This window comes from Aedes albopictus, chromosome 2 (assembly GCF_035046485.1).
Source record: "Aedes albopictus strain Foshan chromosome 2, AalbF5, whole genome shotgun sequence".
NCBI lineage: Eukaryota > Metazoa > Arthropoda > Insecta > Diptera > Culicidae > Aedes > Aedes albopictus.
In genome coordinates, this window is record NC_085137.1 from 199,370,382 (window position 1) to 199,385,528 (window position 15,147).

Here is a 15,147-nt window from a genome sequence, read left to right on the forward strand (position 1 = left end):
AAACCACCAGGCTACCGAACAACGCTGTAACAATATAGGTCGAAAGAATAGTCGAATTGGCTTCTTAAACGGTGTTGAGATAATTACAAAATCTGAATCTGCATTCCAAACTGAGCCGACATCCAAATTTTCATGATTTTCGGTGCCCGGGAACCTATTTAACCGTTATGTGTCCGACAAAATTTTTATTTTTTTCTACACTGTGCTTTTTAAATGGGCGCTGGGTACCCGGATACCCTGTCGGCCATATAAAGGTTAAAAATCGATTTGAAGTTTGTATGGGAGCGATTTGTTGAATCACCCCTTGTCGCATTTTGTACTAGGCCCTGCTGTCAAAAGGTGATTTCAAAAAATCTGTTTGAAATTGATTTTATGTGCCAAAATAAAGTTCTAAAAATCTGAAAAAAATGTTAGCGGCTCAGAAAAAGGTGCTCTTTCGTATATAATAAAAAAATCAATACATTTTACAAAATTCAAAAACTCAATTTTCAAAGAAGGAAAACCACCAGCTAGAATTGATAGATTAGTCATCAACCAACCCGGTAACAATGTAACTAGAAAGAACTACCTATAAATTGAAGAAGGCCAAATCTCATATACAGTAAGCAGTTCAACTGCCTGTAAACTGAAAAACAGCCTTTGACGAAAAGAAAAGTTACAGTTTAATCGCGCCAGTCAAAAATAATCCATTTGGTCCAACGATGCTGGCTTTGCTTTGCAAGTACTGCAAGTACTAAAATCTTGAAAACATTTGAAAACAATTTTTGGGCTTGACGTTTTGGAAACTGATCATCAACTGATACAATCTATTAAAATAAGAAACAAAATATCAGATCATGTTTAAATGTACTAAAATTAATTAATATAATAATCTCAGGATTTCTTTGAAATAAATTTTTCGAAAAAATGAGGCATTTTGGAAAATAGTAAAGAACCAATTCATCGTAGTAGGGCCACAGCCAATGCATACTGATAGACTCAATCAAGATAATGAGTTTATATGCCAACTGAACCGCTACACTCCAGCATAGCCATGAACATTGACGCCGAATAAATTACACAGCGCAACATTTTTTTGTCTCAAGAGCAAACTTATGTGTCTCCGAAGTCTTTTGGGCCGCTGAATCCGAATCCGGGCTCAGATTTGCTCTAATACGTCACAATTTTGAGCTATACCTCAATTTATAGGGCAAAATATGCGATTTTGGGCTTTTTTGACTGCAAGCCATTAAGCATGGAAATATTTTTTTTAAGCAATCAAAAGGTTAATTAGTCAATTAACATCTAAATTAACGACTCATGCAAAATATTTCGTTTTACCTAATCAAATTTGATAGATTTAAGCATTTTATGTTAGTATGAAAACTTGCATGCAACTTTTGGAGGGTGGCTTGTATGGGAAATATCGTACCTAACATAAATGCTTAAAACTATGAAATTCGATTTGGTAAAACGAAATATTTTGCATGAGTCATTAATTTAGATGTTAATTGACCAATTAACCTTTTGATTGATTAAAAAAAATATTTCTATGCTTAATAATTTGCAATCAAAAAAGCCGAAAATCGCATATTTTGCCCTATAAATTGAGGTATAGCTCAAAATTGTGACGTGTTAGAGCAAATCTGAGCCCGGATTCGGATTCAGCGGACAGACACATAAGTTTGCTCTTGAGACAGACCAAAAGTTAATTTTTGTTACGCTGTGTTATAGATTGACTGAAGAGCAAAATATCGGACCAATTTGGCCGCCAGTTAATTTTCAAAAACTTAATTTGAAAGAACCGCCTTAATAATAGAAACAAATCCACTATGGAGTTAATAAATCCACTATGGAGTTAATAGTTTGTCTGTAAATAAACTATATAAAACTCAAAAACGAAAGAACAGCCTCTGATTAAAAGAAGGGAAAATGTCTATAGATAAGTTAACGGGCTGCCAAACAACTCTGCAACAGTACACGGTTGGACACTGCAAACTCAAAAGAACAGCCTATTTTTTTTAAAGAAGGCAAACATTTGAATAAGTTCAGTTTGTCCACTATATGGAAGGGTGGAGATGAGTATTCATACACTAGTTACTGATTACCGTTTTCTAACTTATAACCATCAACTTCTAATCGGCCATTACTTTTTTGGTGATCTCCTGGATGATTGGGGGTAATGGCCCATTCGGGGTTGTGGCTTTCGGGGTAATGACCCATTCGGGGTAGTGGCTTTCGGGGTAATGGCCTATTCGGGGTAATGGCATTCGGGGTAATGGCTTTCGGGGTAGTGGCCTATTCGGGGTAATGGCTTTCGGGGTAGTGGCGTTCGGGGTAATGGCGTTCGGGGTAGTGGGGTGGAGCCCACTAGAGTACGCATAACTCCCTTACGTTGTTTTAAGGTTATTCATTCAAACAGCATCTTCTGGTATTGAAGCTGTCAGTAACGTTATTGAATTATTTCTTCTTTCATCAATGGCTTCTCTTTCAATATCCTTTACGAAAAATATATATAAACCAAATAAAAGAAAATCGGGTTAAGTACGGTTCCTTTGAATTCCACTAAGAATTTGCATCCTTTGACAGATACGTATTTCGACCTCAACTGTAAGGTCGTCTTCAGTGACTTGTACAAGACACTGAAGACGACCTTACAGTTGAGGTCGAAATACGTATCTGTCAAAGGATGCAAATTCTTAGTGGAATTCAAAGGAACCGTACTTAACCCGATTTTCTTTTATTTACAGATATTCCCCTAACAAGCCCAGGTTAATCATCATATATAAACCATCATCAGAACAACCCATTTATAAATATGCTTTCGGGGTAATGGCGCTCGGGGTAGTGGCCTATTCGGGGTAGTGGCATTCGGGGTAATGACCCATTCGGGGTAATGGCTTTCGGGGTAATGGCCTATTCGGGGTAATGGCTTTCGGGGTAATGGCGTTCGGGGTAATGGCGTTCGGGGTAGTGGCATTCGGGGTAATGGGGTAGAATCGTGCAGACAGGTGGTTAACTTTTCTTAACCCATCTTGATGAGTTCAGCTGCGATACCATCTTTATCAGCTGCTTTGTTGGTTTTGAGCTGGTGAATGGCATCCTTAACTGCCCTCAGCGTGAGAGTTGGTTCATTTCCGTCCTCCGCTGCACTGGCGTCGTCGTTTCCTCCGTTGCCTACGTTCTCCACGCCATCCAGGTGCTGATCGAAGTGTTGCTTCCACCTTTCGATCACCTCACGTCCGTCCGTCAAGAGGCCCCCGTTGCGTTGAGCTTCTGATAAAACTTCCGTGTTTCTTGGGACCGGCACAGCAGTTCGATTTATTCGCACTCCGCTTCTTCCAGGCGGCGCTTTTTCTCCCGAAAGAGACGGTTCTGCTATTTCCGCTTCTGTTTGTAACGTTCCACGTTCTGTCGGGTCATTTGCTGCAGCATTACCGCTGCGTTCTTCTCCTCCAAAACCGTTCTGCACTCTTCGTCTAACCATTCATTTCGTCGGGCGCTGTCCATAAACTACGTATACTTTTTTTCGGCCATCTCATACCCACCCTCCCCCCTCGTAGACTTTTGTTCATACAAAATTTTTGAAATTTGTATGGAGCGTAGACTTTGTCCAGACCCCTCGTCCCCCCCTAAGAGTCTACGTAGATTATGGACAGGCCCTCGATTTCGTTCCACGTACCCGATGGTGCTCTCGGCTGCGTCCTTAATGGCTGCTTTCACTGTACTCCAGCAGTCCTCTAGAGGGGCCTCATCGAGCTCGCAGTCGTCTGGCAACGCGGCCTTGAGATTCTGCGCGTATGCTGAGGCGACATCCGGTTGTTTTAGTCGCTCTAGGTTGTACCGTGGTGGTCGCCGGTACCGTACATTGTTGATGACGGAGTGTTTTGGGCGCAGTTTGACCAACACGAGATAGTGGTCGGAGTCGATGTTGGCGCCACGATAGGTCCTGACGTCGATAATGTCGGAGAAGTGCCGTCCGTCGATCAGAACGTGGTCGATTTGAGATTCCGTCTGCTGTGGTGATCTCCAGGTGTAACGATAAGGGAGGCTGTGTTGGAAAAAATGTGCTACGTATGGCCAGATTTTTGAAGGTGGAATCAATGAGTCGTAGGCCGTTTTCGTTCGTCTGCTGATGGGCGTTGAACTTACCAATCGTCGGTCTGAATTCATCCTTCTGGATTACCTGATCGTTTTAATCACCTCGCGTTCGAGCTGCGGGTAAAATGCGTCCTTGACATCATCAGTACTTCCGGAGTGTGGGCTGTGCACGTTTATTATGCTGAAGTTGAAGAATCGGCTCTTGATCCTAAACCTGGACATTCTTTCGTCGATCGGCCACCAACCGATCACGCGCCTCTGCATATCACCCATCTCGATGAAAGCTGTTCCCAGCTCGCGTGTGTTGTCGCAGCTCTGGTAGATGGTATGGTTACCTCTAAACGCTCGCACCATGGATCCTGTCCAACACATCTCCAGCAGCGCTACGATGCCGAACCCACGGTCCTTCAGTAGATCGGCGAGTATGCGGGTGCTCCCAATGAAGTTAAGAGACCGGCAGTTCCACGCAAGGATGGGAATACTCACTTGCAAAGAGTTACACTCACTTGCAGTTTTCTCAGCTCAAAAGCGTGCAATCAAAAAACGGTGTATGGATGACTTTTTTCTTGTGATTTTGTCTAAAAGTTTGCCGAATAGAGTAGGGGTCGCACACGCATACCTAAGTCGTAAGGGAGCTGCGAAGACAACTCTCCACGAGGTGATTATTAATTACACTCACCTCGTGGAGAGTTGCTTTCACAGCTCTGTCACGGCTTTGGGATTCGTGTGCGACCCCTCCTTTATGCGCCAAAGTTTTAGACAAAATTCCAAGGCAAAAGTCGTCCATACATTGTTTCTTGATTGCATGCTCCTGAGCTGAGAAAATAGCAAGTGAGTGTAACTCTTTGCAAGTAAGTGTTCCCATCACTGGTTCCACGTACCGAGTTTCCAATTGCAAGTCCTTTTTGTTCGCTGGAGTGGTTGCCGTTGGTCTCGGTTCGTATTATTCTGTTGTTGATTTTCCGTTACAATGGTTTTTACGGCTGGCTCGTAGGGCCTGACACCAACCCCCTACTTTCCGGAGGTCCATAATGTACAGTTGAGCTTAGAGTCCTTCCCTGGCACTCGGACGTTGATCAGCCGCCCCTAACATGGGGATCAGACGCTATTGTGAGCCGCTCCGCCTGGAGAACAGACGCTCAGGTAAGCAAGCCCCTTCTTCCCTGTCAGCCTACGACCAAAGTTCCCACCGGGGTTGGTTATCCGATCTTCCTTATGGTTGCTCATAGTTTCCGGCCGGTACCACGAGGAGATAGGGATAGGAGTTGCTGAGCAGAGGCTAGTGGATCACAATGGGATCTGAATTGCACATCATACCCAGCCTTTACCGTGCCTCGCTACAAAGACATGGTACTCATAATCAATCTGGAAACAAAACGGAACCGGAAAAAAATGAAAATGTGGAACTAATGTATTCGTCTGGTTCTTACCGGAAGCTGCATGAAATTGTGTAGGATTACAATGACATTCAAACCCATTTCATGCTGCTACATTTTCGTTATATTCATGAGCGACAATCATTTGCCTCGTAAACTTAATTGTTTCGAATGACCTTGGTGGGAGGAAACTTCCTTGGCGTTTTTCGCGGTTCACTGAATTCTCTCAGCCTTCGTCGGCCAAGTCGGACAGCTAAGTTTTATCGTTACAAGAAGCGCGCCGTCGACAAATAGCAGGGTCACAAAAAAAAGTTCGCTAATAATGTGTATAATAGCGTAATCCCAGCAAATCCAGCTACAATCCGACACTGTTGGATGCCTTCAGGAGAGGAATCGGAAGCGCCATCCGTTCGTCCCGATACCATCGCATACCACCAGCACTAGCTCTTCCTTTTATTTTGACTGGTGGGATCTTAGTCCACCACACCATAATTTATCTCCCACTGGGCAATCCTTCGTCAATCCTAGAGAGGCTGCCTACTGATGCGGTGTGAGACAATGCTAAGCCACAGAACAGAGGAAAACCATGGGCAGTGTCATTTGAGATTTAATGACTCATTAAAAAGGAAAACAAAGCCTACCATCATCGTTGGGGGGTCACTAGAAGAGGGGCTGGGCTTTGGGTCCTCGTTTTCCTTGTAATCGTAGTTTATCTCTGATTCATGGGTATTTTTAATCCCTCTTTTGAAACATTCTTGACCATGTTCATGTTCTGCAATCAAAATCGCTCTAATACCAAATTTATTATTTTGTTTTTTTTTTCTTCTTAAACTTCTTGGTGCACTAGCTGACATTTTATACGGAACTTACCTGGTCGTGACGTCGAAGATGGTGTACTGCGCCAGAAAGGAGTGACGAAAAAGTTTCTTCACGTTTTGCGCCAACAGCAGAAACATTCGGTCCGCCGAAATGGAGAATTTGGCCAGTGCGAGTGTTTTCTGTAAAACAAGGAACGATGTTTAATAGACAGTAAAAAAAATGGACGAAAGAGGAAATATATTGTTTTAGAGGTTTTTGAATAGTTATCAGTATTTACGAAATTCTTCGTAATTTTTTGACGTATGCGAAATTTTTAAAATCCAATTAGCTTTGATATGGTTCTAAAAACCATCTTAAAACCTAATTTGTTTTATTTTGGTTTTATGGCGGATCTAATAACGTCCTCGAGTATATTTGGGTTGCTGTTACTTAGGTAGGTGGTTACCATAATTGTGCATGCTTCAGAATTCACAATTTTCAAACATTAACGCTTAGCGTGTGCCTTAAACACGCCATTCGTTTTGATCCGTGAAGTTTTCCAAGGTGAAATTAATGAATCCTTCCTCCAAAAGCACCTTCGGCCTCCGTGTGGTCAACTAGGTTGTGACGTTTCAGGTTGTGACTTGTGCGGTTCTAGTCGCGTTCCTTTTTATTCGCACGTGTGATTTCGATAGCCCATCGTTCATTTTATGACTGACGTTAATCTTGACTGCGTCATCGTCCGTCATAGAATTTTGCGCTAAGCGATTTATGCTTGGTCGGCCGAGCAGAAGTAATAGAAAACCAATATGAACACCATAAATCTCTTATCGTGTTCCATTCGAGCGGCGGCGACGACGACATCGTCGTCGAGGACGACGACTAAATACGAAGGCATTTATGGTAGCCGGAGTGGCTGTGCGTAGCTCCAATAAAACTCTCCTGTTGAACAAGAAACTTTATCGTCCGACTGTCGTCTGGACAAGCATTTCTCTGTGCAAATAGAACTATGTAGAATATGTGGAAGTGTAGGGTAGAGTGGCTTGTTATGTACAAAATCAGTTTCTTCAGTACTTTCTACCATTTAAATTTGGAATTAGTGATGAAAACATAAGGTTTATGTCGACACTATTGAAAGAAAGAAAGACAATTCACACCGTCTTCAGCCAGAGGCTGCGCAGACTGAACACATTACTTACACTAGACAATGTACAACACACAAATGGTTAAAATCTTAAGTCGAACAGGAGAAGGATCAAACATTTTTGGAGAAAAGATGAATAACCATGCGTCTACATAAACTTTTTGTGATGTGAACGATGCAACATAACTGAAAAAAGAATATGCATCGACCATCGACAGTGACCGTCGATTCATTCTAAACAGTTTTCTCCTGTGAGTTACCGTCCCTACACAGTTATGGATCACACACATTGATTGATTTGTCTTTATTAGAGAGACTTTCAGCCCTTGGCTGGTTCGTCTCTTGGATCACACACAGTTACGGATCACTTTGATGTTTAAAGTCGAATATCTTGCTCAAAACATATATTTCGGCACGAAATTCATTTTTTGTAGCATGATCCTATTTGTTTTCTGAGATAAAAAGTCATTTACAAGAGTTCAATCTAAAAATAACATGTATTTTAATGCAACGATAGTGTTGTCCTCTCACATCTGCCAGTAAACAGCCGAATTCCATAAGAAGCTACTCCTGCAGCGGTAAGCTCTAAAAGTGTCGAAATCCATCAGTTTTGATATATAAACCGCTCGTACACGTTGGATAAGATATCTATGTATCTATTAAAAGAAGGTTTGTTTCATTCTGGGATTCAAATACGAAAATAATGTGACTTTCAACGGTGATCCATAATGTGATCCAAAAACTAAAAAAAATCGTTTGACGCTATTATGGATCACTTCAAACAAATATAGATTTTTGCTCCACTCAACACTCTTGATACAATATTCTTACCTTAAAGTATCAAAAGTATCATTAAAAACCCAAATTAATCCACCTAGTGGTGATAGTGCTTTCTCGTCGAACATGTTCTCACAATCTTTCCGGCAACGTAAGTCAAAGTGTTTCTGAATCCGAATATTTTTATAGAAAAGCAAGCATTTTATCGGACATCTTTGAATTGACCTAAAACTTATTGATTGCACATAGTCCGACATTATGTTCAACGTATAAGCAGGGCTGAAAAATATCAGTTGACTGCTTGAGCACTTTGTTGAGCACCTTCACTAACACTGGAGGCTGATCAATATCAAGACGATACTAACAACCTAAGCTATAACTCTTTACACAATCACAGATCACATTTTTTTTCTGGACATTTGGGCTGTATCTTATTGACCGTTGAAAACAAGAGCGATTGGTAGTGAGTATAGTGCGACGTCTGTTTGTATGTGGGTTTAATTTGTAAGATTTTGTTCTCTTACACATATTTATCGCTTGCATTGGTTTTATTTACTTTCGTAGTTCCGACGAAGCACCAAACGCTGGTTGTGCAACCCTACCGGTAGTCTGTAATGTGGTGTGAGCCACTTTTCTAGTTAACCGTTCCTCGGGTTATTCAAAAAGCCGTGATGTAATATGTTGCATGGTACATTTGGTTACTTTCGATGCGGTACCGGAACAGGTTCCGGAGCACACCGGGTCTCCCAAATATAGTCTGAGACTATTTCATTGCTAACGTTCATTAGGTTACCCAAGAAAACCGGTTCCGGATCACTACCGGTTCAGATACATATGGTCTGAGAATATTTTCCTGCCGACTGTTCATCAGGATATCAAAAAAGCCACTGTTTGATATGTCGCATGCATGGGTTTGGTTAACTTTTATACTTGGCCACCTCCAGCCGGACATCTGGAACCGGTTCCGGAATACTACCGGTTCCGATATGGTCTGAGAATGTATTCCTTCCTACTGTTCATCAGGGTATCGAAAAAGCTGCGGTTTGATATGCCGCATGCATGGGTTTAGTGCACTTTTATGTTTGGCCACTTCCGGTGGGACACCCGGAACCGGCTCCGGGACACTACCGGTTCAGATATGGTCTGAGACCATTTTTCTGCTTACCGTTCATCAAGTTATCGAAAATGCCGTAGTTTGATGTGTCGCATGGATGGGTTTGTAGCGTTTTCATATCTGGCCCCTTCCTGGGGTACCGGTCCGGAACACCTAAATGGCCATAACTCCGGAACGGCTGGACCGATCCGAACCATTTCCAATAGGAAACAATGGGACCACATTCCGCGTCGAATGAACTATCGGTCATTAAAATCGGTTGAGGTTTAGTTCAAAAAAGTGATGTGACCTTTTTTGTACACAGACATACATACACACATACACACACACATACACACATACACATACAGACATTTGCTCAATTCGTCGAACTGAGTTGATTGGTGTATGTGATTCGACCCTCCGAGCTTTCTATCAAAAAGTCGTTTTTGGAGTGAACATATAGCCTTTCCAGTACACTTAGTGTACGAGAAAGGCAAAAACATGTAACCTTGAAAACCAGGTGTCTTGAAACACAGAGTTGTAATAATAACACTTAAAATGGAAAGCATCACTGAAACCTAGTGGCGCACCTCTATCGAAGTAAATGGATTCGGGACTTTTTAATGTTTTCTCTTTATTCCTGTTGTAAAATCGAGTACTCCATCAGTAGAATAATCAATACACTGTGTAGTTTGGCCTTACAAACGCAGATTTATTATTAGAGTTGGATTTTTGGGTAATTTTGCATTGATCCATAATATGGCAAAAAATGATCCATAATATGTGGGACTCTGTGGAGCTGATCCATAATAAGGCATTTTGTAAACAGTGAAATATTCCTTTTTTACGCGGAAATGACTTGCGATTATACTTCAAATGGATCGGTAATGAAAAGTTCTAATCAAAACATAGCCAACGGTGCTTTCAAATTCGTAGTTTTTGTTTTCTTTTATTTTTAATTGAATTTTGAAGGTCAAAAAAACCACTAAGTGATCCATGACTGTGTACCCACGGTATGTGTTGTTATTTGTTAGCACTGCACTTATTGGAGTAGCCGAGTTGGGATGGTGCGAAAGTGGCACTGCAACAGCGTCCGACGGGTGGGAAAATTATGACTGTCATAAATTAGTAACAGAACTAATTGCAACTGGCCTGCGCAGGTAGGGGCAACGATGGAGTGGCCTGAAAATCCAGAATAACGTGACGAGGAAAATTGAGGTCGCTGCTTGTTGCATATTCGGCCGCAAGGGGAATCGAAAGTTATAGGTAGCACAGGTAGGCATTATGCGGATCGAATAAAATGTGATTTTTTTGTGATGCGCACAATTGTAGCGTAACATTACAGAGATATTGATAAAATGCTTGGTGTAAACTTGCAATATTTGTCATGTAAGTCATTAAAATAAGTATAATGCACTAAAAATTTAATCTCCTTACTATATCATCCTCTTTTCTTAGTATGACGTTGTCTGTGACAAAAGATGTTGACGGAAAAAATCAGTATCGCTATGTCGCTCACCAAATGACAGCTAAGGGTCTCTTCTTTTATTTGATGCTTTGAGGAAAATGCTGTATCTCGGAGTCTATGACAACTTATTTTTTTTCGTGATTCCTCGAACAAATTTCCGAGAAATATCCACTTTTTGAGTACTTTTCACCCATATGGGTGAATAACCCACGATAGAACAATTTGCTCTTAGCACCAAATGAAAGAATAGACCCTTAGCTTTCATTTGGTGGGTGACTTAGCGATACTGATATTCTTTTTCTAATAATATCCCAACTTCCGGGACCCGTGGCGTAGTGGCTACACGTTTGCTTCATATGCAGATGGTCATGGGTTGGATCCCAGCCCCGGCACTTTCGTTGGTTGCTCTTTCCCCCTTAGAGCAGCTGACAATGATCCTCTTCTGAGCCCATGGCTCAAATGAACCCGGATTCTTGGACATCGGCGAACGGCAACCTATAATGGACCCCCAATCGGGCTGGAAACAGGAACAACCAACAGCCTCAAATCAACATCCTCGTGCTCATCATTCTACCACGATAGGGTAGAAAGTGAAAGCAGCGCAACGGCAACCAGTTCGATGTAGTACAATTAGAATAGAATACATTAAGGCGCTGTACAAAGTGTAAGTACAGCTTCCAATTGGAATCGCACACGCAGTGCCCTAGTGGACAATGGAGCTGTAAGTTAGGTTAAGTGATTGAAGAATAAAAAAAATATCCCGACTAACTATGATAGCTGAATATCACCTTATTCAGCTAGTTTTCAAAACCATACTTAAGAGCGGTTTATTCATCTATTGAACAGCAATGATGTTTGTTGGGATTCTTCTACCATAGAGACCGTGGTCCCGGCTGGAACATTCACTGACTGTATTGAAAGAAGATAACGGTTCCAAGAGCAAATACGCCCTATTGAAATGATTGTGCTCAATTAAAAAATATTTCAGAAAACCCCCACTTTCACTATTATTTTACAATTTATTTCCGTAATATCGTGGAAGGGACATTTTTGCTGGAATTCCTTTAATAAGTCTAGTCTGTTCTTCCTAAAATTTTAATAAAATTCTCCCAAGGGCTGAAAGTCTCTTTAATAAAGACAAATCAATCAATCAATAAAATTCTCCAGGATCACCTAAAGGACACCGTCAGAATTTTCTATGGATATTTTCAGAATTCAAAATTCTGGGATGTTTACAGAAAGAAGATTCTGTCAGGATTTCTAAGAATGGTTTAGCAAGAATCCCTCTAAATATTTCTCTCAGTAGCCCTTCAGAATACATAGTCGTCCATGCATTAATTTGAATTTTTTTTGAATGCCTCTAGAAACATTGTTAGAATTTCCAAAAGTTTTTCATTTGTGATTTTTCCGAAAATTTTTCCACGTATTTTTTTATACAAATTTGACTATGAATTTCTCCAAGGGTATCTATTGGAATTTCTCCAAACTTTTCTTCAAAAGGTGTAACAACAGGAGAATTTTTTTCACAAATATATGGAAATTCATTTAGATATTCTTCTAGGGCTTTCCTTACGAAATTTAGGTTTTTTCCCGAAACTATGTAATGAACTATTGCTTGAATTTCTTCATTGATTCCTTCAAGTTTTACAACATTTTTTTCAAGGATTTTCTGAATTTCTTTGTAATTTCCTCTAGCTAATTCTTAAGAGGTTCATCTGGAAGTTCTTCCAGGGGTCACTACAACAGATCCTTCAGGCATTCCTGCAGGCAAAGCTTTGTATTTATTCAGACCTTCTACCAGGGATTCTTTTAGATTTTTTCTAGATATTCTCTTCTACAATTCCTGCAGAATATAATCCAGAAACTGTTCCTTAGCATGTTTCAAGATTTTTTTCTAGGAATACCTGCAAAGGGATTCTCCGGCGATAACGATAATTTATCAATTACCAAACTTGAATTCTGTGCATAATACGTGAATAATAACATCAGGTATGGCAATACCTAAATAAAAATCGGCGATTTTTCCACACAAATAGTGATTTTTCCATAACTGAATAATACCTCAAACAGTCCTCAATACCAAACCAATAACTCGTTGAGGTATTTTATATTACCTGAAAAATACTAAAATAAGTTATTTTCAATACCTGAATAGCGGACAAATACCTTATTTTGGTATGATACCTGACTTTGGTATGCTCCAGTTAGACGTCAGTTATTCATTCCTGCCCGGGTAAACGTCTGCAAATCTCCCTAGAAAAACTCATGAGATAAGTCGTGAGGAATTCCCGTAGAAATTCCTGAAAAAAATATTTTTGAATAAATTCTTAAAAAATCTGTGGAGAAAAATTTAAGTTGTCGTTAGAGGTAATGCCGGTTAAATTTCAGGGAAAATACATGGTGGAATACTTTAAGGAAATTCTTAATGAATCTCTGAATGAACTTTTGTAAGAATCTCAGAAAGAATAACTGAAAACAATTATGCGAGAGCCTCTGAGGAGTCCAGCAGGATTTTATTGGTATATCACTGAAGAAATTCCTGAACCCATGTATGCGTATATTTTCCAATGGAATTCTTAGAACAATTCCTGAACTAATCTGTGGGAGACTTCCTGAAGAAACGCCTAAAAGAGTTTTAGAAGGAATCTTTGATTTTTTTTGAAGAAAGCGCGATAGAATTTATGGAAGAATTTTTGAAAGAACTTCTAAAGGAATTACTGTAGAAAATTGTGAAAGAATCCCTGGATCAATTTCCGATGACTTTTAAAAACGAATCCTTATAACAATTTCTAAAAATTGAATAGAAATCGAAAAAAAATAGAAAAATTTCTTTAAGAATCCCTGGAAGAATTTTTGGAAACATACCAATGGAGAAGTTTCTAAACGAAGCCTTGATCAGTTTTTAGGTCGAATTCCTGTCCATCGTTTCCGAAAGAATGCATTAATTAATATTGGAAGGAATCCATAGAAGATTTCCTTGGACTTAGAATGTTTAGGCTCATTTTCCAGGATAAGTTCTAAAAGATCCGTGGAAGATTATCTGAAAGTGTGCATGGAAGATTTTCTAGGGAAAGCCTTGTGGAGGAACCTCAAATTTTCTTAAAGAATCACTGAAAGCATTTCTGAAGGAATCCGTCGATAGTATTCCTGAATAATCTTTGGACGAACTGATGAGGAAACCATGAAAGCTTTTCTAGGAGAGTTTCATTAAAAAATCCGAAGTAAATTCCACAGGAAAATATGAAACATTTAATGGAAGATGTTCTAAGCAACTTTCAAACGAAGTCCATGGAGAACTTTCCGCATAATTTCTCTAATTTTTTAATATGTTATGTATAAATGTCCCAGCTTTCAATTGATGCAAAAATTTTAAAAATCGGTGGTTGCCCTCATGGTGAAAAAAATGTTTTGGTATAAAAATCCAAGATGGCGGCCAAAATCAATATGGTCGACCCTACTTTTTATTATTGTAAATAGTAACTCTATCTTTCCTCTTTTCAACAACAATTCGTTTTGAGGTGGTTGTTGGAGAAACTTTCGAGTTATAACGGTTTAAGTGAGCCATCATTTGACCAAAATCGAGGGGTCTGCAAAAATTGTTGTGGCTCTAACTAACGGGGGGTCCATCAATTTGAGTAACCAAATGCATTTTTCTTACTTTTTAGGCGAGGGCTTTCAGAAAATCAGCATCTTTAACATTTTTGAAAACAAGATGTAAATAGTGGGCCGGTCTCAGCGAGAATTATCCATATGCTATAGCAACAATTGTGCTGGCAAACCCAAGTAACACACTGTCGTGTCCGGAAGGACACCATGGCCATTCCGATTCAACTGAATCGGCCGAATCTCAGCACTAGCGATGCGCCCTGCGATAATCCAACCTACTCGTTCAAAATACTTTACAAGACTGACGTTTCGATTCATGTTGATCGTTTATTCCGTTTGCTTTGTTCATCCGGCGGCGCATCACCGCTGCTACTACTATATGCCCTGTTGCTTACTTTATCAGTATGCCTCTCAACCCCTACACACACTTGTCACGGAAGAGTCACGGCGGCGCAAGTTTTTGTTGCACAAAAGTCACTGCGACTTACTTCTAGCAATTAAAAGATTATTTGTTAGAAGTAAGTCACAGTCACTTCTGCGCAACAGAAACGTGCGTCACCGTGACTCTTCTGTGACAAGTCAGACCAAACATGTCTAAAGGTCCTATCTGCAGAAGAGAGGCTCTCTTTGGTTTCCCTCTCTTTCGTTAATATCTTAATATTTGTGTGTGCTTCGCCCGACGTCGAGAGACGTGAGTTGCGATGGGGATCTCGATCAGGTGACAATGTTCAAAGGAAAAAGTGAAAGATGACGCGTGTGTGGGGCTGTTGCGATGGGGATCTCGGTCGCGTTGCATTGCTCG

At 40.4% G+C, this 15,147-nt stretch overlaps 1 protein-coding gene across 2 annotated transcripts in view; it reads right to left on the reverse strand.

The window, feature by feature from the left end:
• The window catches only part of LOC109400281 (prolyl endopeptidase FAP), a 447,684-nt gene that overhangs the window by 109,606 nt on the left and 322,931 nt on the right, over positions 1-15,147 (reverse strand). For both annotated transcript variants that reach the window (XM_062850972.1, XM_062850971.1), the window contains exon 5: positions 6,327-6,454. In XM_062850972.1, coding sequence (XP_062706956.1) covers positions 6,327-6,454 — 128 coding nt within the window. The remainder of the gene's footprint in view (positions 1-6,326; positions 6,455-15,147) is intronic.